At 38.0% G+C, this 22,584-nt stretch overlaps 1 protein-coding gene across 1 annotated transcript; it reads left to right on the top strand.

Annotated features, from left to right (window-relative positions):
* The first annotated feature begins 34 nt into the window (after positions 1-34).
* IGIP (IgA inducing protein) lies at positions 35-14,088 on the top strand. Its single transcript, XM_074380293.1, has one exon. The coding sequence runs from the start codon at positions 13,168-13,170 to the stop codon at positions 13,327-13,329; it is 162 nt and encodes a 53-aa protein (XP_074236394.1). The 5' UTR covers positions 35-13,167; the 3' UTR covers positions 13,330-14,088.
* The last annotated feature ends 8,496 nt before the right edge of the window (positions 14,089-22,584 follow it).

Below are 22,584 nucleotides of genomic sequence, written 5' to 3' on the forward strand. Positions count from 1 at the left end.
ACTTGCCACTCATCGCTGGATGTTGTCCACTTTATCCACCATATAAAACAGTAAGCAGCTGCTAAAAACAAAAAAATACAAAAAGTAATAACATTATATGAACTGTGTTTCCTACTTGATTAAAAAATATAAAGAACTGAGTGTTTATTTCCCTAATTAACCAAGAACTTTTGTACACGTTTAAGCTATTATTATTAAAAAGTGTTTGCAAAATGGTCAAGATTATAATATTGCTGAATTATATAAAAGTCCTTTTCATGTTGAGCTAACATTTGACTTTAGCACAAAAAAAGAGATATTTTAGAACACGTAAAATAATATTTTTAGTTTTTCTCATTTTGTTACCAAATTTCAAACCTTACATGGAGGTTATTATAGTATATTTGACACCCTATATACCTGTGATTAGAGATGTGTATATATATGAGGGCTAGGCATGCTGTGTGTCTGAGCTTTGTCTAAATGTTATGCAGAAGTTTGTAGAGTTAAAGGTACGTAGGTTTAATTCATGCAAGGTAAACAATAAGTGCTCTCTTTTATACAATATGCATTGCATCTGGACCTTAAACATAAAAATGGTCAGTGAAACTTCTGTGAACATGAAGAAATTATTAAAAAAAAAAAAAAAGGCATTTAAATGAAATTTGCTAAGTTGTGATTTTTATGGTTGGAACCAAAGTTGTTCAAATAGTAAAAGGAAAAAGAAAGAAAAAGGAAATCTCCCATAATATTTTTCTGCATCTGTTTGCTTTGACTGAGTAGGCGTTTTGTCATTATTGTGTATATGAGATGTACTTGTATCGTTCATAATATATTTTTTTTATTATGTGTAGAAAGATTTTAAAAACTTAACTAACGTGCAGCAATTTCCAGTGAACCTGTACTTGGACATCAGGTAGTGAGTCTATTTGTGGTCACTAGCACTGTCTCCTAAACTTGTAAGAGGTCTGAAGCTATCCTTTGATTTTCGCTAGTGCTATTAACTTATGTAGACCTGTTAAAAAGCAGAGCAACACAATTATAGTTATCCTACTGAGCCATGGATTCTGAGTTTTGTTTTAAAGTGAAAGCCAAGTTGGTGTATGTAAAGGATTTCCATGTAGCTGTGGTGCTAGTTATTACTGGCTACATTATATGCTAAGTGTATTTGTGTTCCCCAAGTGTACAAGCCTTCTATCAAAAGTATGTTCTATAACTCATATATTCAAGGTGTAGGGTATAAAAATGCAAAGTTTAGGAGAGCACTTTACCAAGCTGGTGTCCTCCAAACTGAAATTGTTTGTAACGATAGTCTTTTACAGGTTTTCATTTAAAGATGTTTGTGTGCTTTTAATTGACGACTAACTTCTTGCTGCTGTATAGTAAAATATTAATATATTTTTATCATTAAACTGCTGCATGACTATCATCTTTGAGTGAAGAGAAAATGTTATAAAAAAAAAAAAGATGCCTTAAACAGTACATTTTGGTTTGGAATTCTGTAGAAAGTATTTTGGTATTAAAAAAAAAAAAAGGGTCTTGTCTGACAGAGAGAGTTCTGGGGATGGAATTGTTTCTTGGCAAATCCAGCCATATAGATCTAACTGCTGTATGTATAAGACACCACCTGTAGGAGCGGGAAGGTATCAGTGCTTCTCATATTGTAAAGCATTGGCCTAGGAAGGCAAACAGTTGTCTTTTTGAAGGATTTTTTTTTCTGCTGGTTCTTTGGGTTTTGATTTGATATTTTTATGCTCCCTGGTTTAGTGTGTTGTCTTCGTTTTTGAGATCTACTGTATATGTTGAATAACAAGCTATTTTCATTGTACTGTGCATTTTCTCATTAAATTGTTTGCTTTTAATATTCATAAAATGTTAAATATGAGGTGACCGTACAGTAGTTAGGAGTTTCTTTACTTACAAAATCACTGGAAATGATTAAATTGCTTTTCCCCCTCCCCAGAGGTGCATTTTTCTTATTTCCATATAGTAAAGTTGAGCTTTTACAGTGCATAATGTGACATTTGGAATGCTTATCAACTGCATGTAAACATTAATAACCTGCACTTTTTTGTCTTAAGGTTTGTTGAGCTGTTTTGTTCACTGTACTTTAACTGTGATATGGAAAAGACTGCATTCTCTGTGCTGTTACTAATTAGGAAAGAGAATTGCTTTGATTTTGTCTCTTGTTTACTATAGCTTCTTAAAGTTAAGCCTTGTACTACAGGTTGTTGGAGTACTCCTAGATTACTGTTTCATAGTAGCCAGCAATAAGTAGTGCAAGTCAACAAAAACAGCAAACTTAGGCAAAGTGTCCTTCCTTTGAGATGCGAGTTCTTTCATGAGGTTTTCTTTAGGGCCAGAGTTACCTAAAGTGAAGCCTTTCTTACCTATAGACTACAGATTCTGCTTGGAATCCCACCGGCTCAAGAAGCACATGTATTGTGCAGTTGTCTTTACACTAAAACAGTTGAATACAATCTTACTAAGATTTTGAAACCAGTGTCTGATTTATGGTCAGTGGGTTTAAAAAGAAATCCACATGCAGATCTTTTAAGACTTAAAAAGTGATCGTAGAAAAGACTAAGTGACTGTAAAGATGCTCTTTTTTTTAAGCATCTCACTTTACCTCCCCAAGCACCCTCCCAAACCTTGTCTTCCCTCTCCTGTTTCATTCTTTCCCTACCCTTCCCTCCCAGGTGCTCGGTACTTTACCAAGGTTCTATATCTCAGTGTTTTATGTTGGAGTTTTTCCTTGTTTTTATTTTAGTAGTTGGCAAACCCTGTTTGTGCTGACACAAATAAGGAAATGGTATATTTGACCATATGTGTTATTCATAGAAGACAGTATGATCAAATGTGCCAAAAACAAGTAAACAAAACTTAATTCCTGAGAAGTATGCCTTATTTTTATTGATCTGCTTTGTCTTACAATTAAGGTCCAAGAGCTTGGTTAAACTGTATTACTTGCCTAAGTATAAAAGAAAACTTGAACTGCATTGCAATATTGACATTCTTTAAAATGAGAGACACTGTCAAGTAATTTAATCCAGAGATCAGCCACCAGATTTGAAATGCTCATGTATGTGTGTGTGTTTGGAGTTGTTTGGTTTTTTTCTTTTAAATCACCAAATTTTTTTAAGCTACTTTTATTTGTGCCTCCTATTTATCATGCTGGTGTTAGAAGCAACAGTCATCCAACCACAGAGGGAGCTAAAGTTAACTAACCAGAACTGTAGAAATCATTATACATGCCTTTGACAACAAAGGAAGTTCATAAGAAAAGCCATGTTGGCTTTTCCTCTACTAGATACAGATTGGAGATAGATGAATATTTGCCAAATGGAAAAAAAGACGATGCTAGTCAGGAAAGACAAACTGTTTTCCAGCTTCTCAAAAAGCCATGGAGAGTAGAAACCAAAACCAACAGGGAAATAAAAAACCTTGAAAGTCTCACTTTCTAGTTGTCCCATGCAGGGGTTGAAATTTGGCTCAAAGCGGAAAGTATGTTTTTTTAGGCCTTCACATCTAGAGATGGTTAACTTCCAATTTGATTTTTCAGGTAATAGAGAAAGCTGCTAGTAATTGTAACCCCTGCCTAAAGAAAGACAGATAATTTCATTTGGGAGCAAATACTTATTGCCTTGAAAAGTAGCACTGTAATAGCCTATGATAATTAGTTGTAGAATAACCTTTATCCCTTTCAAACTATGCAAATTATTAAATAAGTGTAAATTAGGATTCAGTTAAAGATAGTTGATTATATTGCAATCAGATGGCATTCACAAACTTAACTGGAGCATATACAAATAAAATCTATTAGTCTAAGTTTTGTATGCTAACAGAAAGATATAATTTAGCTACCTATTCTAAAAATGGTGAATATTATTAATATTGTATAATAGGACTGGGAAGACTGCCTCCTTTTTTGAAGAGAGAGATTAAGGATTTTTATAATTGTTTTTCATCAAATTTTAATATTTTTGTCAAATTTTTAGGTATTTAATTTGTAAAACAGTTTGCTTTGTACTGGCATACAGAAAATAGGGTATTGATTTTAAACTTTTTGAAGCCAAGTGATCAAGTACATTTGTAATAAAAGTCAATGGATCTATATCAGTTGTACTCACTGTTTTCATTTCTTATTAATATAGGGATGCTGTACTTTTTCTTCAGGAAAACTGAATTAAATTTGGGTGGAAGGGAGGGGAAAAGGTAAATCCATTGATAATGAGAATCTGGGTGGGTATCATGGCCCAAGCACTTTATATCATTTTTTAAGTCAGTTAAGATTTGATATATTTAAAAAGATACTATGTCGACTTTTTTCTTCCTGTTTTCTTATGTAACTTGATGTTTGAGGGGGGATTCTCTCATTCATTTTTTTTTGTGTGCTTTTAACACTTTGTGTTTTGGCCCTGTTGAAACGTTCTAAACATGTTTTTCTTTTATGACATTTTGGGTCATCTGCTAGCCCTGGTGACCCCACTGTGTGGGCATGATTATTTTTATCTTCCACACATCGTTTACCTTCTCATCTACAATATTCCCACTCATTTTTTTTCAGGTGATATACACACAGAGATTTCCAGATGATTTTAGAATGGGGTTTTCTGAAACTGATGCTTGAGTAGCTTTCATAGCTCCACAATTCAGTTTATTTTACATGTGAACATAATTTTAAGATTTTCTTCACCATAAAAAGTGAGATACCAAGTCTAATGACTTTTTTGCCTTTTTAAAATCTTTTGAGTATCAGAATGAGATCTTGCTGTCTACATAAAAGGATGCTAAAACAAGGGCATCTATAGCACCTTAGGTTTGGAATAGTTGGTGATGATGCTAACGTTTATAGTTTATTATCCCTGAATTTGAATATCTTCATAATTGGGGGAGATATCCCCGCATGCGCACAGACACACACACACACACACGAATATATGTATGTATATATGTATATATATATATATATGTATATATATATATACACACATATATGTATACACACACACACCCCCCTCCATGAGAGTGGAATAAGTAGGAGAGAGAATTTATTGGAATTGCTTACATAAATTCACAAAAGTTATTTGTGCAGATTTGTTTAAGTGTATCAATTTTTAAATCATAATATTTCTGTTTACTTCATTGCATATTAACCAAATTTTGGCCATTTGTAAGTACAATATAAAACTAAAGTGATCACTGCTATTCATGAATTAATTATTGTAGAGTTTTCTTTGCAGAATTTGTGATTTTTTTTAAAGAAAAGCTGATTTTCCTATTAATATTTGAGAAGGTATTTGATCCTAAAACAAAACCTAAATTTAAGGCATAGGCCATTTGACAGGTTCTTTTTGAACAGAAATTTCATTATTGTAGTCTAAGTGAAAATAAGCCAGAATTAGCACGAGTCAAGTAGAATTTCATGATACAAGAACAACCAGATGAAAAATGAAATAATGATTGGTTCCGAGCCAATGAATCTGCTAAACTAACTACCAAGTTTTGATGTTGAATGGGCCAGGCAATTTATGTCTTTAGGAAAGCTGAGTGTGGCAGAGGTCACTTGTTAACATTTTTAACAAGAATGTCATAACTACTCATTCATTTTTATTTTGTCCCCATGTTTATTGTTTTGGTTTGTCTTTTTCCTTCCTGATGTCCTTTGCTTTTGTGGAAAATTGTCCTGTTGATAGGCAGAAACATGGTGGTGATCCTCTATGTAAAATAAAGTTGCTTCTTACACATCAGAAATATTTCACTCATTTTGGAATCACAAGATTGTCATGTTTTCATAAATACATTGTTTTGATTTGATTATTGTTAGCAATTAGCTTATTTTGTAGCATTTCATGGAAAAAAATTTAAGCTAAAGAGTTTAATTTTCTTGATTTCAGTTCTACTTTAATAATTCAAGAGGCCTCCAAGTTCAAGGACCAAGTCCTTATATTCTAGTGTTGTGAAAAACATGGAAATACTCTTGTTAGTGTGTGTTTTGGTCTAAGGTAGATTAACACAGAAGGATCCTAGGAGGATTTAAGAAAATATGTCCTTATTGTGAAGTGGCAGTTAAAGTTATGGGACAGGTGACTTACCTCTTCATCTTGACTAGCTCAGTGACGGCCATCAGCTAATGACTTACCAGGCACATGTTGAGTTTGAATCAAACTTGCATTTAGCCGGAGTGGATTGGCAGTTTTCAATGCAGGTAGTTGTTGGTGGCACTTGACCTACCTCCTTACCATGTAGATCTGGCATCTCTCTCCTATCCTTCTTTTTGTTTCTCTCTTCTTTTTTATTCTTGTTGTAGGCCTACCAGTGGCACTCAAGCTTACTTCTTCTGAGAGAAGTAAATAAATTTCTGACTCCTGCCTTAGAACATAGCTAACTGATGATCCAGAACGATTTCAGTATTATGAGGTAACTGGGCAGTTTTTTTTTTTTTTCCAATTGCTATTTTCCCCATAGTCTTAAGCTGACAGTATGAAGGGTATCTAAATTAATGTTTGTGAAGAAACTTGTGAACTGAAGATAGTAAGAGGTATGTGTATTTTAGGCAAGTTACTGGGATCTGAGACTTACTGGTTTGGAAATTTGAGAGTAGGATGAGGAGAGCTGTTTAACATGTTTGTGGTTGGGCGTTCGGAAGGTATATAGGGAATGGTTTGGAAGTAAAATGGGAGGAATTTTTACTAGAGGTAGGAAAAGGTACTATGATGGAGTCTGAATGAGAGTTATTTACTAAGGAAATGAAGTTGACCTTCACTAAGGAAGTTTCAATAAAACCGGAGAAAATGGGTGCCTCACTGATTATGAGAAAACTGTTAGTTACTACAGCTAGAGTTATGATGGTGATGAAGCATTATACAAGTCTGTTTTCATGTATAGGATGTTTGCTTTTCTGGGACAAATTAAGTAGCACAATTGTGGAATGACAGCTTTTCTGGTCAAGGCAAGTGGGTGCTGGGAGTTATTTTGAGGAAAAGAGAAGGAAATTTTACGCTTTTCACAGTTATTTTTAAACTATCGGAAATATTTATCACACATACTATCTATTTTCTTGGGCTCTTGTTACAATGTAGTTTACTTTTCAAAATGGTCCTTAGATTATTTGATTTTGCAGTCCACAAAGACACTTATTATTCCTTGCTTTCATAGAACTTTGAGACTTTGGCCCACACAGATTTCTTAGACGAAGGACAATAAACCAGATAAAAACACTAACTTGCAATTTTAGGTATCTTTTTTATTTCTTTTATATTTGCAACCATAGCAATCATTTAACCTTGTGGACCTTATGAGGCACTTAATAATACTATATTTCTAAAATTAGACAACATACCCCCTAAACTCATGTTCCTGTTTCCCCACTTGGTCTCTTACTTCAAAATTGTAGTATTCCCAAGAGTTCAGTGGTGGCAAATATTAATAAAATAAGTTATTAATAGTACATCTTGGAGGTTCATATGTCCTTTGTAGGGTAAGCTGATAGTGTTTAGATTTCTGTTCCCATTATTCCATTAGTATTTTAAATTAAGACAAAGAATTACTGTAATATTTGTTTTTAAAGTTACATAATTCAAGTATGTTTGGATTAACTCTTTGTTGTCAAATTTAGTGTGGATTTATTCCTGGTGATTTTGACAGATTACTTTCAAGTTTCATTTTACTCACATCTCTATATGTTAGTGATAAAAATCTCTTTTAAAAATAGCAAAAAAGAGGATCTGATTTTCTACTTTGAAGGTAATTTTTCTTTTTTATGAATGTCAAGTTCATTAATAGCAGGATTGTTTTTACTATAGCTTGTTTTATAGAGTTGGCACTTTAGTATAATTTTCACATTTTGTGTCAGATTTTAAATTATAAAGTTACATACTATAACTAATTTAAGTCAGTGCAGAGCCTTCTTAAATAACCCCTCCCTTAGAAATTTGCTTAAAAAGAAGTGAATTCCCAAACCTGTGTCAAGAACTAGTGATTTAAATGACTGTGAGACAAGTCTTTGAAAGGCTTCTTTAAGCCTAGTCAGTGGAGATAAACGATAGCCCATGTCCATGCTGCATATAGTTGTTAGGGTTTATAAAGTTTGTCAATGTGTAAAAGTGCAAAAGCAGGAAAGACTATGTAAAGTTGCCTGTAAAATTTCTAGTTTTCATTATTTGCACTATTTATCTTTGCACTTGATTTTTTGAAAGTTGACTAGTCACTTTCACTTTTGTTTCTAGTCTTTTCTAATTTCATGCAGAATTATGTTTTCAATATCCCACCCAAAGCAAAACTTATATGCAATTAAATATACTTTATAAGACCAAGAAAATATTTCTTAGTGTTAGCTGTGTAAAACAAAAATTTGTTTTGATAAAATTTTTAATATGGACCTTTATTTGCTGATAAAATCCTTTGTAAATGTGAGCTTTATTAAACTGTTTAAATAGACAGCTTAGGATAGGAAATATATATGTGTGTGTATATGAAATGATGTCTTTGAGTTTCAACTTCCAGCCTGAGATGGCCTTGTTTTGGTGTGTTGGTTTGTTTCACTAAAGTCAGTGAGATATGAGTCTAGCTGGGTACATGCTTACAAAGCTGGAAGTGAGGTGGGTGGCAAGTGGCAGCTCCCTCTTTTGTGTAGTTTTCCATAATGTTCATATAGTTTCCTCATGGTCTAAGTGATATAACTGGTTTTAAAGTAATTATATTGAATATTCCTTTTTGGAATTCAGGGTTGAATCACTTTTTGAGGGGGAAGGGAAGCAAGGATAAGAGACTTTATTTTAACCAGATGTGGTCTTACGACCTCAAAGTTGTGCTCCAGAAAGAAAATAACAAAAAGTATACCTGTGAACATATTTTTTGTCTTGGTGATATTATGCAACACAGAATTGCAAAAAAATTTAAAAATTGATAGTTTTATCAATGGAACAGAGAGATGGGTTTTTGACTAAAATGATTTTTTAAGTTATTTGGTTATTTCATTTCATATTCCCTTTCTCATAGCTTTGTACACACCTCATACTTAAAACCAAGTGATAGGCCTCTTTTCAGATGTGGTTTATTTTTGGAATGCCTGACTGTGTTTCCGGATTGGGGAGGCGGGTGTTTTACTTCTTGACATGCTCTTAGCATGTTTTGCTAGTCATTCTGGATCTTATGTTTGCAAATTCTGTTGAAAATTCAGTGATGTATTTGAAATGAGAAAGTCCTCTATAATATAGTCTGAATGTTTGTGGCAATTCAGTTGGCTTTGTTTTTTGCTTTGGATAGAAGTTTAACTTCCACTGTTCAGATTTTAGGTTTATCTAGTGAAATTGTGTCAGGTAATTGTCTAAATATGGACCAATTTTGGGAAATGAAGGTTAATAAGTGAATATTTGATTCTAGATAATCCTTTACTCAAAATTGTAAGTCAAAGATTCACATCAAGAGTTATCTAACTTTTATGTTGTCTAATCTTTAAATGTGGATGATATTCAGCATTATAGCTATGAATTTCCTTTAGGAAAAGAGAAAAATTCAGTCTTGGAACCTTTTCTTGGGAGACTAAATTTACCGCATATCGAAAATGAAAAAATTTTAGAAAGTGGATTTGATTATTTTTTAATGGAGTTTAACTAGCTTAATTAATGATTTTTCCTAGTTCGAAGTACTTATTTTCCCAATGTGAATAAAGGGAAAGGATCAGCAATTTGTCTCTGGCCTTTTTTGAGGCCATTTTCAGTTTTCTGCCCCCATTTCCCAGTCCTGGTATAAAATGAATTACGGGTATCCCTCTAAGTCCCTATAACCCTTTTTGGGGGTCACAGATACCTTTGATAATCTGATGAAAAGTGTGATGGATCCTCTCCCCAGGGGAAAAAAATGCACATAACCTGGGTAATTTTGCATATAACCTCAGGGGCATCACATATCTTCTGAAACCCAAGTTAAGGATTTCTGCTCTAAGTAAATTGTAGAGAATTTTAGCTCAAATCATTGATAAAATTAGGAACCAACTATTGGCTTAAAATCTTTCAGATTGGAATTAATGTTAAATGGTGGCCCCTACTAGCAAAATGTGACATTGCAACCAGCTTTGTTAGACATTATAACATCCAGAGAGAGGGGAAAAAGAAGCAAAGCTCTGAAAGCTATTTATAAGGAGTCAGGGCATCTCTAGACATGGGAGCCATTCCTGGTTCAAGGCAGGGGTCAGGGTGCCTGACAATTTCTAGCAGGGTAGAGTCTGATAAACCACAATGCTCAGGATGCCAAGGGGTTAGCCATTATCTTAACCCCTTCCTCACCAAAAGATTTTAGTTTTTGTCTGTTGGGAAACAAGATGTCACTAGGGAAAAAAAGATTTGCCTTACAACTTTGCTGGAACACATCAGTTTGGCGACGTTGGGACACTAGTGTTATTTTTGAGAAAGTGCATAAAACCAAAGTAAATTATTCTCTATGTAGAACATTTATTTACTAGTAACATTTGTTTGGGTGTATTCGCTTTGACAATTTTTACCAGTAAATATTGGTTTTATTTAAAACTGGGAATCCAGTTTATATATAGGATAGTTGATATATCTGTTCTTCTCCCCATGTAAAGAATAGTTAAAGATTTATGCATACTTTTTACTTTTCTCTCTTAATGCCATGGGGTGGGGTGGGTGGGTGGGGGAAAGATCTTTCAGTCTACAACTGACAAAATGTCTTCTTCAAATTAAAAAAATCGAGAAGCAGCACTTTAAGTCTAACTCTACACCATTTTATTGCATGTATTAGTTTTAATAATGATTTTTGGTGCATGCCTTTGGGCTTATTCAAAAGTGTACAATAGGAAAGTATATTTCCTTTCTTAGAAAGGAGATGTTTTCTACTTTGCAACATGTGATTACAAAAATCTTCCTCTGTGGGAAGATTAACCATGTATTGAACTACTGAAAAGTATATATTTTTAGATATACAGAAGGAATCTACATGGAGCAGCATTCAGACCTATATAGAAGTCATAGCATTCTGTATAGGACCAAAAAGGAAATAACATTAAACACTTAAACAGACTTTGTTGGGTAGAAATACCTTTAGATCTTGTATTGACTTCCAAAAAGAAAAAAATGCCACAGAAGTTTGCTGAAAACTTTTGTCATTTGAATTTTCTCTGTCAGTGTATTTAGCCCAAATACAACAGCTTTGGGTTAGCACACATATAAGAATCAAGAAAACAAAGCTCACTAAATAAATCAGTCTGATTTGCCAATCCAGCTTGACTGAAATAAGTAAACTAATCACTTGCAACATGAAAAACTGTCCAACTCCTCTAAGGTTCTGACAAAATAACCTTGGCTGATGTGGGAAGACTCCCACTTTGATTTCTGACCTGACAGTGAATATTCATGCTTGACATGATTTCAAACTTGACAGTGTCTGTTTAAGGAGCTATGGTACAGTTTGCTAATTCAATCCCAGATACCTGTTGATTACCTGTGAGATCTAGAGTCCAAAGTAGCCAGCAGCCATATCCCTGAGTGCTCTGTGCCCATCAGATATCTTAAAGTAAGCAGAGTTGGGACAGGTCACAGCTTGGATGATTGACCTCAGGTGCCATAGACAGCCCCAGATTCAAGAATCGTATCTGCTTTCTTGGGAGTCGTCACTGAACTGATGTCCCATACCGTGTTACTTACTGTAGACGCTCTCTTTTAGAGGAGGCCCAGAGCACACATCCTAATTGCTAGTGGTACTCAGAGAGGGGGTGCTAACTCTGATGCCCTGACCAAATTCCAGTTTAGGGATGTGGGTCTTCTTCTTGTCATTCTAATTGGAAATGTGCATCACTTCCCATTTTTCCTATTGATCTCAGTGCAAACTACACTAGTCTGTTTCTTTGCCCTGGTCCCAAGTCTCTAAGATGCTGGTATGTATTATATGGGCTAAGTTAATGCATTATCCTAAGGCACAAGAGTTGAGAAATGGGTGAGCTTGGTGTCAGAGTGCTATGTGGTTAGAGAGGGGACTCTTGTGATGCTGTGGGGATGAAATTGGCCCTCTTTTAGCATAAGTTGGGGAGTGTGCACTGGCTGGAGGCTTCCAGCCATGAGGTGTGAGCTGAAACCAATTTTTCCTCTTTTCTTATAGCATGTTGAGAAAATCTGTTGGGTTTTCAGCAGTCAGGGAAGGCCGGAGTTCTGCTTTAATCTGGGTAACTGAGGCTAATGTGAGCAAGACTTTGGTTAATTAACTGGGTTCTCAGATGCCACAGACTCCGTGAGAAGTCACCATTATTTTCAATGGTTGTGATAGAATTTCCCCCTAGTAGCCATTATTTTAAGATTATATTGCAGAGTTGCTTTATTTTGAGCTTTTCGTGTATACACAATCCCAAACTGGAAGAAATTTTAAAAAAAAGGAATCCTGCTGTGAAAGGTATATATTACTCTAGATTTTTCTTACTGTAAATATTGTAAGATTGTAATACTGTCGATATTTTATTAACCAACAAATGTTAATCTATGTGAATTCAGACTTATTTTAAATGTGCTTCTTATTTACTGTGTGTGGTCCCTGTTGCTGACAGTATTAAGTTATATTCTGATGTAAGATTAACTTTATTAAAGAATGTAAACATTAATGTTTCCTTATGGGAAAACAAATAAAGTATAAAGAAGACAATTCTTTTCATTGAAATATACTGTGTATTTACACTTGCTAGACCCAGCACCACTTATAAATTTAGTACACTGTTCAGAATTTTAGTTAACACAGCTGACATGGTTGTGCTCTGTTTGAAAGTCTAAGAATAGGTATTGTTGGAATATACAGTTTGTATTTGTCTGCTGTGAATCATGATCTTGAAATTTCTAATCAAGTTTGTAAAATTTTTATAGTGAAACATTTTAATGACAATTAAAAAATTTATCTTCTCTAAAGAATGGTCAAAACAATATCCTTTCAGAAATAGAATTGTTCTTTAATATCTTTCCAAAATGACTTTGGTTAAATGGACCAGATGTATATTAGTTAAAATTTAGGACTAAGTTGTTGATATTCTTTGAGTTTACAAGTTAATCCTTATTGGAGATGTGCCAATATACAGTTAGAATATCATTAAGTTGCACTGTTTGGGGACCCCATTTAAGAATGCTGAATTTTGCCAACTAAGAAGTAAGCAAATACAATTTAAAAAGTAAATTTGAGCATTCTGTATTAAATATGTGCAGTTATTATCACATGAAGAAACGCAGTGTGTCGGGCTGTAATATTACCATATTTGCTGTCATGTTCTCCCATCTCAGTGCTGGGAACTCACCATGTGGAAACCAAGCAAACGTGTTGTGCATCAGCCGGCTTGAGTTTGTTCAATATCAAAGCTGAAAACTAGCGAGGTCTGCTGTACTGCTTATTGAAGTATTGTGATTCTTTTAGGCATTGATTCTTATAAAATATATACTGTAACAGTATACTTTGTACAGATTTAAATTTTATTTGAAAAAATGAAATAAAGTAGGCAAAAAAATAAAGATGTTTATTTTTCATGTGACTGTATAAACAGATCAGTCTTTTGTTTCAGTGCTTTTGGGGGGAAGGGGTCTGGTTGCTCTTGGATTTTTGTTGTTTGTTGTTGTTTTGGATAGGTGGAAAGTGTTTTTAGGACTCAGTAGCAGGTATATTTGCCTGTTACTTATAATCATTTATTGGCTGCAGGCATTAAGTGTGCTCTTTCATACTAGAGAACGCTATCTTCTATTTTAAAATAGGCTTATTTTTAAAAATTTTATGTGAATGGCCTCCCTATCCTGGCATATTGGGTTATTTAAAAAATTCTCTGGTGGTATGACAGTTAACCTAGCTATCATGTTGAAGAGAAGGAAAAACTTTTCCCATATATCATGCTCCATTCATGGGAGGTTTTTTGTTTTCTGTCAGTTACAGTTAAAAAAAAATTAATTATGGTTACATACTAGTTATACTTATGGGGTACACATAACATTTTGAAACAAGCATACAATGTAATAATTAAATCAGGATGTTTGGAGTATCTATCACCTGAAGCATGTATCATTTCTTTGTGTTAGGAACATTCCAATTCCACTATAGTTATTTGAAATATATAATAAATTATTTTTAACTATAGTTGCCCTATTGTGCTGTTGAACACTTAGAAAATAGAGGATATGGTTTAAAATAAAATCTCTTTCAAAACTTTTTCTAGTGAGTGGAATGGCAGATGATGAATGAAGCTACCAATAAAAACAAGACACAGGAGCCATCCCTCAGGATAGTTTCAGTGGGGCCTTCTAGAAGAGTAGATTGTCTGACCAACAAGAACCACTCATTTTGACCTCTAATTTAAAAACCAACAAGGGCCTCAGAATCCTCAGCTATATATTTTCCTCAGCCTTTTTAAGTGGAGTTTGAAGTTTTATTTGTAGCTTTCTCTTTTATTTTATCTTTTTTTTATGTTTTCACTTACCTTCAAGCTGGATACAGCAAATGCTTGGAGCAAGTAGTTCTCCAAGATACCTGGAAAAAATTACACTGAAAAATCTCTCAATGTTACTTAAGGATATACAACAGCAGTTATACTCTAAAACTTGATACATGTCCATAGGCTAGCTCAAGTTCATTTTATTACAGTTCCAGGCTTCCCTGGGGGAATCCCAAGAGAGTTAATTATAAGTATTGTTTTGTTGTTTTCTTGCTAAAAAGGCCCTCCTTTGGCAGGGCGTGGTGGCTCACACCTGTAATACTAGCACTTTGGGAGACCTAGGTGGGCAGATCACTGGAGGTCAGGAGTTCAAGACCAGCTTGGCCAACATGGTGAAACCCTGTCTGTACTAACAAACACAGATTAGCCAGGCAGGTGGTACATGCCTGTAATCCCAGCTACTCGGGAGTCTGAGGCATAAGAATTGCTTGAACCTGGGAGGCAGATGTTGCAGTGAGCAGATACTGCACCATTGCACTCCAGCCTACGTGACAGAGTGAGACTCCGTCTCAAAAAAGAAAATATAAATAAGTAAATATAAAGGCCCTACTTTGTAGTGGACAGAAGGATGGACTAGCTTCCACATCTGACAAGCACCAACTTCCATAAAAATAATGGAGAAACTTTGCTTTAAGAAAACTGAAAGGTGAGGATGCCAGGGTGCCACTGTTTTAGTGAGGTAGGTGGGATGCCTAAGAAAGTTCAGTTTCCCTGATTTGGGGGATTCACACAGAAGACAGGTGGCTACTTCCTGAAGAAGAAACCAGATTCTGCTGTCTCCTCTGCAGAGATCAGATAAATCCTTGGGTCCCTGTGGGTCCCTGTCCAAGAGGAGGACTCTTAAGCACAGGAGGTTGTGGTAGAAATTCCAGCCATGATTTACTCCCAGTAAGTATGGGAGTGAGAAGACAGGAGTCAGGCCCGTCATCTTTGAAAGACTCCAAATAGTCACGCCTATAATCCCAGCACTTCGGGAGGCTGAGGTAGGCACCAGATCAGGAGATTGAGACCATCCTGGCTAACACTGAAACTGCATCTGTACTAAAAATACAAAATATTAGCCAGGCATGGTGGCAAGCATCTGTAGTCCTAGCTACTCAGGAGGCTGAGGCAGGAGAATTGCTGAACTTGACAGGCGGAGGTTGCAGTGAGCCGAGATCACACCACTGCACTCCAGCCTGGGCAACAGAGTTAGGCTCTGTCTCAAAAAAAAAAAAAAAAAAAAAGACTTCAAATAGGACCGTGATTAAATGTGTCCAATGGTCAGTTGGACAGCAAGAGGCCCTGAGGTGAGGGCTGCAGGAGGGGCATCCCAGACAGCCAGGTCGGAACTACAAGGCAATGCTCGTAGGGCCATGGGAAGTCCCACAAGAAAAGAACCCAACATGCTCAAACGTAACTATTTATCATTTTTCTTTAGTCATTCTTTTCTAAGATTTAATTTGCTGTCTCTTCCTACCTCCAGCTCCGATGGATGTTAACTTTAATTTAACCATGTGCTATATCATTTATTTCGGCTATTTTGCATGGCTTTTAGCCATTCTCGTTGTTCCTTGTCTCAGTAACAATTTATTTCTAAGCAGTCAAGACTGTTTTGTCTTGGGTACTGAGTTTTGGAAGAGGTCCTGCTCTTTCAGGACCAGAGGAAAGAGAGTTCTCTTTTTCAGTGTTTACCTGCTAGTTCACCTCAGGGCTAGCACACACCTCCACTGTTCTTATTTCAGCAACCCTCCCCCACTACCTTCTTGAACTTCAGGAGGAGGAGCCACAGTTTTTCCCCTGAAAATGGGGGTTCCACCTAAATACTGCAAATCTTCAGAGTGTTTCCAATGACATCAATACAATTTTCCTAGCAATATTGATTTTCATTCACTTCGATTTCCTCACATTAGGCTATTTGGCACTTAGGTTGGCAGTGAGAAAATGTCACAAAACAAACTCATTGAATGTTGCAGGGCTTAAAGGAATAGGATATCCCTACCTTACAACTAGCAGGGTTGTCTAGTTAACCCCACCAACGTAGGCATCCTGGCTTTCCCTGCATACTCATCTCACACCTCGGACTTCTGTCAGCCTTCTATGGAGACTAGCAGTAGCTATAACATAGCTCCACTTTCTGTTTCTGCCAGTGTCACTTAGGTAGGTCTGTATTGCCACCATCCCAAATTTTTTCTTGCTCACCACACTTTATTTTTTAAACACTGAGTGCTTAAAACATTCAAGGCACCAAACTAAGCATTTTAGCTGGGTTATTTTACTTCATTCTTACTATAACTCTGTGAAATAGGCACTATTATTACCCTCAATTTATAGATCAGTATACTAAGGCACAAAGATTAAATAACATGCCCAGAACTCCACAGTCAGGATTGGAATCCAAGTAGGATGATGGCAAAGCACATCCACAGTCTTAGTCACTCTAATGTGTTGCCTTCTCTATCAAGTTGCTTCCTCATCTCTTAATTTGTAGGGTCTCCCTGACTTTGACTTTGCCTCACCCAAGGATGTATATAGCTCAGTGTCAAAGCCAATGTTACCTTGAGCAAAGGAGGATTCTTCTGCATAGCTCAAAAGCCACAGTTCCTGCTTCAGAGGTTGATTCATGAATGAATCCACATTTTCATTTCCCCCTCCCCTTTCATGGGGGAATGACTTACTCAGAGCAGGTCTGAAGGAAGCTGGCAGATGGCCCTACTAGGCCTCTCTCCACTGCTCTCGCTTAAAGTAAGCACAGCCCCGAGTACTATTCCTACCTCTTCCCCCTTACCACAATGACCTGATCAAAGGGTTCTGTGAATGAGGCTCTTGAATTCTGTCTACTTGAGTTGTTGATTTCCTTCCTATGCCCAGATTCTATCCTACAGCAGATACCCTTTCTTAGAGCCAACCTCCTATCTTAGCCCATGTGGCTTCAGATACAAGTTCAACAACAACGGTCAGGAGATAGTCTCTAGGAGAGGATCTGGGTCTGCCCAGATTTTCAAAACCTCACTGTTCACAATTGGTGCAGCAATTGGATTAGCCAGAGAAAGCTATGTAGTTTTCAGCTCAGTTTTGCTTGGACTTTTAAGTTTCTGGAAGCATTTTCCTGCACCCTATAAAATGCTGTTTCCCAGATGTTTCCTGACCTCAAGGAGAGGTCCAGAGTCTGTAATTCTCCAGGGGCTTCTTCCAAAAATAAAATCTCAAGTTCCTTGGGACCTTGGGGTGGTTTCAAGGGCTATGGCATCTGTTGGAACTCCTGTCTGAAAAGGAAAGATCACAATTTGAACTTGGACTCCTCATGGTTTTTGGTATCCTCTAAAGCAATGGTTCTCAAAGCATGGCCCCTGGACCAAGAACATTAGCATCCCCTTACATTCTTGGGTCCCACTCCAAACTTACTGAATTAGAACCGCTAGGGCTGGGCCCCAGCATCCCTGTTCTAACAAGCCCTCCAGGTGATTCTGAAGCACACTAAAGTGTGAGCATCACTGCTCTCTAAAGCAAAGGTTCTTTATCTCTTTTGGAGTCTCAGGTTTCAGAATCTGATGAAAGCTTGAGGCTGTCTTCAGTGCATTACAGATCCCCAAAGGTCCAAGTTCAGAATCCTTGCTGTGGGGCATAGAGCTTGTCCATCCATCTCTGGCTTCCACCTGCTCTAGTACCACAAGGAGGCATGGCCACATACTCCCTGTTTCTCCTTTCATCTGTGTACTGTTGGATGTCACTGAGGGTGTGCATTCCCTGCACCAGACAGCACAGGGATAAGGGCATACTACTCCTTGTATGTGCTGCAACCATAGCCCATGTGCTCTGAGCAAAACCCAGATGCTCAGGCATGGGGTGCCAGGTTAGGAATCCAGGACCAAATAGAAAAGTGATTCCTCCTGGAGCTAGGAGCTGTGTGTCAGATCACAACTGCTAAAACTGCTGAACTTCCTGTGACAGTCCTAGCTGGGCTATGTTGACCACAGCCAGAGCTTTGTCATTGGCCAGTTTTGGTCTCCCAACAGAACTCCCAAGTCAGGGCACAAACTTTTATTTTCTAGATAAAGGCATCTCAAATTGTACCTTCTTAAGCTGTTTTCACCTGAGTAGCCAGTTACTTGACTCGAAGGGCAGTGCTCCACTTTTTCTCCACAGTCATTCTTGGGCCATGCCTTGAACTGGTACTCAGAGCAACTTGATTGGAAAAAAGTTCCTTCTCTAAATTCAGGGACTCATAAGAAGGAGGCTGACTCTGAAAAGAGTGCCCATAGCTGCAGAACTGGGCTGCCCTCTGACTGGTAGAATGTATCCTTGTTCTGAGAGGTGGCCCAGGAAAGAAAGGCCTGTGTCTGCATTCTCACTTTATATATCAAAAACAAAAGCTTAATAACCCTCAGAAAACCCATTCCTCTCCCCATCTTAGTCCTTCCCATTACAGTAAAGGACACCACCATATACACATCACTCAAACAAAAAGAGCTGGTTCCACATTCTAGTTTCTTTCACCCCTCATATTCAAACTATATCCTGTGTCTGGCCACACCTTATCACCTACACCATTGTCACTCTAGCTCAAGTGATTCTCAATCTTTAGATTGCATCACCTAAAGGGATTGTCAAGACATATACCACTGAGTTCATTCCAAGTTGCTGATTCGAAGGTCTGGGATAGGAACCTGAGAATTTGTATTTCTAACAAGTTCTTAGGTGGTGCTGATGCTATTATTGATCTAGGAACAACACCTTGAGAACCACTGCCCTAGTCTATCATATCCAGGGTGTCCATATGTCCCACTTTGCCAGAGACCATCTGGTTATGCCTGTTGTCCCTGCTTAATTATTTGTAGCACCCCTGTTTACCTGCACAAGTATCTTGGTCTGGATGACAAATGATGTACACCGATTTTCTCACCTAACAGCCTCTTCACTGGTCCTGCTACTGCCATGATTGCCCTCTGTAATCCATTCATACAGCAGCTAGAGTGATCTTTTAAAAAGTGCTAATTGGAGTATATCACTCCCTGCTTCCCATTACTCTTAGAATAAAAGTCTGACTCTCTACTGTGATTACAAGGCATCTATGATCTGGCCCTACTTAACTCTCCAGCTTTCTCTCCTTCCTCTTACCCACTTGTTCATTTCTGTTTTTCAAATGCACCTGCCACTTAAGGGCCTTTGGCATTGCTTTTCCTTCTTCCTTGAATGTACTTCCCCTAGACCTTCAGATAGCTAGCCCTTTTTCATAATCAAGCCTCAGGTCTCGTTCTCTCTTCAAAGAGGCTTCTGCTGACAACCAAACTGAAGTAGTCCTTTCCAATCACTTTCCCTTACTGCTCTGTTTCAGTTTTCTTCCTAGTGCTTATCACTGTCCACATTGTCTTGCTCATGTATTTTTTTCTGTTTATGGTCTGGCACTGAGAGCAGGATTCACCATGGCATCTCCAGTGCCCAGATGAGTCTGGCACGTAGCACACATTCTGTAAACATCTGATGACAAAATGATTGGACTCCAGTGAGTCCAGGCCATTTTTGGGAGTCACATTTTTGGGAGTCACCTGTGCCTTTGGGGCTGACTTCCTCATCCACTTCAAAGGCGGGTACCGTCGTTACTGCTTTATCTCTCCTCTGTCCTACAGGTGGTATAGAACAGACACCTTGAAGATGAGATGATCTTCTCACCTGCAGTCAACCTCATTAGCTTCCTGCACCTCCCACCTCTGTGTAGGCCCAGCATCTCCTCTCCCTATTTCATCTCAGAGATGAGGCTCTGGAGCAAGGACAGGCAACCCTGGACTCAGCAATAGCTTAATGCCCACTCTGCCCCCAAATGCCTCCCAAAACCCAGTTGAGGCTCTAGTCATTCAGCATGTACATAGGGACTCCTTGGCCACTGGACATACAATGGACAACATACTTCTGCACTTTTCTCTTGATGAGCTGGGAACTCACTCTCCCTGGAATCCACTAACTGAGGAAACAGAGGAGACTAGCTATTTGAGAAGTGAAGTGCCCTGTTTCCAGATGCTGAGGGGTAGGAGGTGTCTAGAGAATCCTGGTCCCCATAGTGCAGCAGCACTATTGGTGACACTTTACCAAATTTGGCCTACTCTACTCTCTGTTCCTCAGCATTCCACATGTACACACACCAAATATTTAAAATGGGAGTGATGGCCAGGCACGTTAGCTCATACCTATAATCCCAGCACTTTGGGAGGCTGAGGCAGGCAAATCACCTGAGGTTGGGAGTTCGAGACCAGCCTGACCAAAATGGAGAAACCTCATCTCTACTAAAAATACAAAACTAGCGAGATGTGGTGGTTCATAACTGTAATCCCAGCTACTCGGGAGGCTGAGGCAGGAGAATCACTTGAACCCCAGAGGCGGAGGTTGCAGTGAGCCAAGATAGGGCCATTACACTCCAGCCTGGGCAACAAGAGCAAAACTCCGTCTCGAAAAAAAAAACAAAACATGGGAGTGATGACAACTAATCCTCCACCAACAACATTCCAGTGGTGAAATAGAAATGAGTCTTTCTCCTTGATTCTAAACCTGAAGGGAAGTAAGGTTCCTGGGCTCAGCTGAGTTTAAAATAAATTTAGGCTCCCAGATAAATTTAAGGCTATAGAGTATGGACTCAAACAGCAAAGTCAAACAGAGATAGGAGATAGATTTTGAGGATTTCCAACCAACTCTCCATAAAGTGAGTCCCTTTTGAGAACCAGGCTGCCACATGGTAGACAGCTAATGGGGACGGGGAAGCAAGAACTAGAGCCCTCACTCGGGAGATTATCACTCTGGAGGATTTCCTAGGCCTTTGTCAGAGTATTGGTCTTTTGGGAAGGAGCATGAGAGTGGAGGTTAAAGTACTGGTTTGAAATCCAGCCTAGATACAAATTCAGGCTTGTTCTCTCACTAGCTCTGTGGCCTTAAGCAACTCTACTAAGCCTCTCCTACTCTCATTTCTTGATCTGTAAATGAGATAACAAGAGTGCCTACTTCATTTGATTTTGGGGAGAATGAAATAATTTATGCCAAGAGCTTATAGCATAGTGCTTGGCACAGAGTACTGTTCAGTATTAATGTTTAATCATTGATGCTGCTATCATCATTATTGGAAAAAAGGGAAACAAATACGGAACTAAATAGTTGATAAGGGCATAGCCTCTAGCAGCCACTACATTCGAGATAGAGGGACCGTGAAAAAGAGCAGGTAGAGGTCAGGAGTTCAAGACCTGCCTGGCCAACATGGTGAAACCCCGTCTCTACAGAAAATACAAAAATTGGCCAGGCGTGGTGGCGGGCGCCTGTAATCCTAACTACTTGGGAGGCTGAGGCAGGAGAATCGCTTGAACCTGGGAGGTAGAAGTTGCAGTGAGCCCAGATCATGCCACTGCACTGCAGCCTGGGTGACAGAGCAAGACTCCGTCTCAAGAAAACAAAAAAAAGGCAGGTGCCTCTTTAGAACAATCAGCTAGTCTGCATTTAGCTAAAGGAGGACCCATCCGACTCTCCATTTCAGCTTTGAGCCACCAGCCCAAGAACAGCCCAGTCTGTGGCTCTCTTCACAGATGTAATCGTATACTGCACCAGATTTATTTCTGGCTTGTCACTTGTGTCTGTGTTCCAGGCCTGGGGAGTCTGAGGTTTTCTGGTGGAGGTGGAGGAGAGTACTTCTTTGTAAAACAAAATGTGGTCTCAGTCTAGGGGCTTTGCTTCCTTCTGGCTTCAGGCAACAGCAGAGGCCCGGCCGTCTGCCAATGTTATGGGATGACTAGGGTTCAATGCTGAATATTCACTTACCTATTGGACATGTAAGATGGCAGTTAATCAGCCCCAGGAAACAGCTCTTGAGTAAGAAAAGGAGTGATTTGTCTTTAGCAGGAATTCTTAAGTTGGGGCTTTTGGGGATCTAAAGCTCCTGAAATTTTATGCAAGATTATATCTGTAAGTACAATGTACATTTTTCTGAGAAAAGGATTCATAGTTTTCATCAAAACTCTCAAGGGGAGCCACAGTCCACATAGGTTCAGAATCACTGGTTCTGATCTGAGAGTAAACACAGCATCTTCCTCCATGGAGTCTCTAAAAGACTACACCCTTCAATCTGGCTGATCATCAGGAACTGTTAGTGAAAAAGGTCCTGGAAGTGATGTTGCTTGGGCCTTGAGAGA

Source organism: Saimiri boliviensis, chromosome 1, assembly GCF_048565385.1.
Source record: "Saimiri boliviensis isolate mSaiBol1 chromosome 1, mSaiBol1.pri, whole genome shotgun sequence".
NCBI lineage: Eukaryota > Metazoa > Chordata > Mammalia > Primates > Cebidae > Saimiri > Saimiri boliviensis.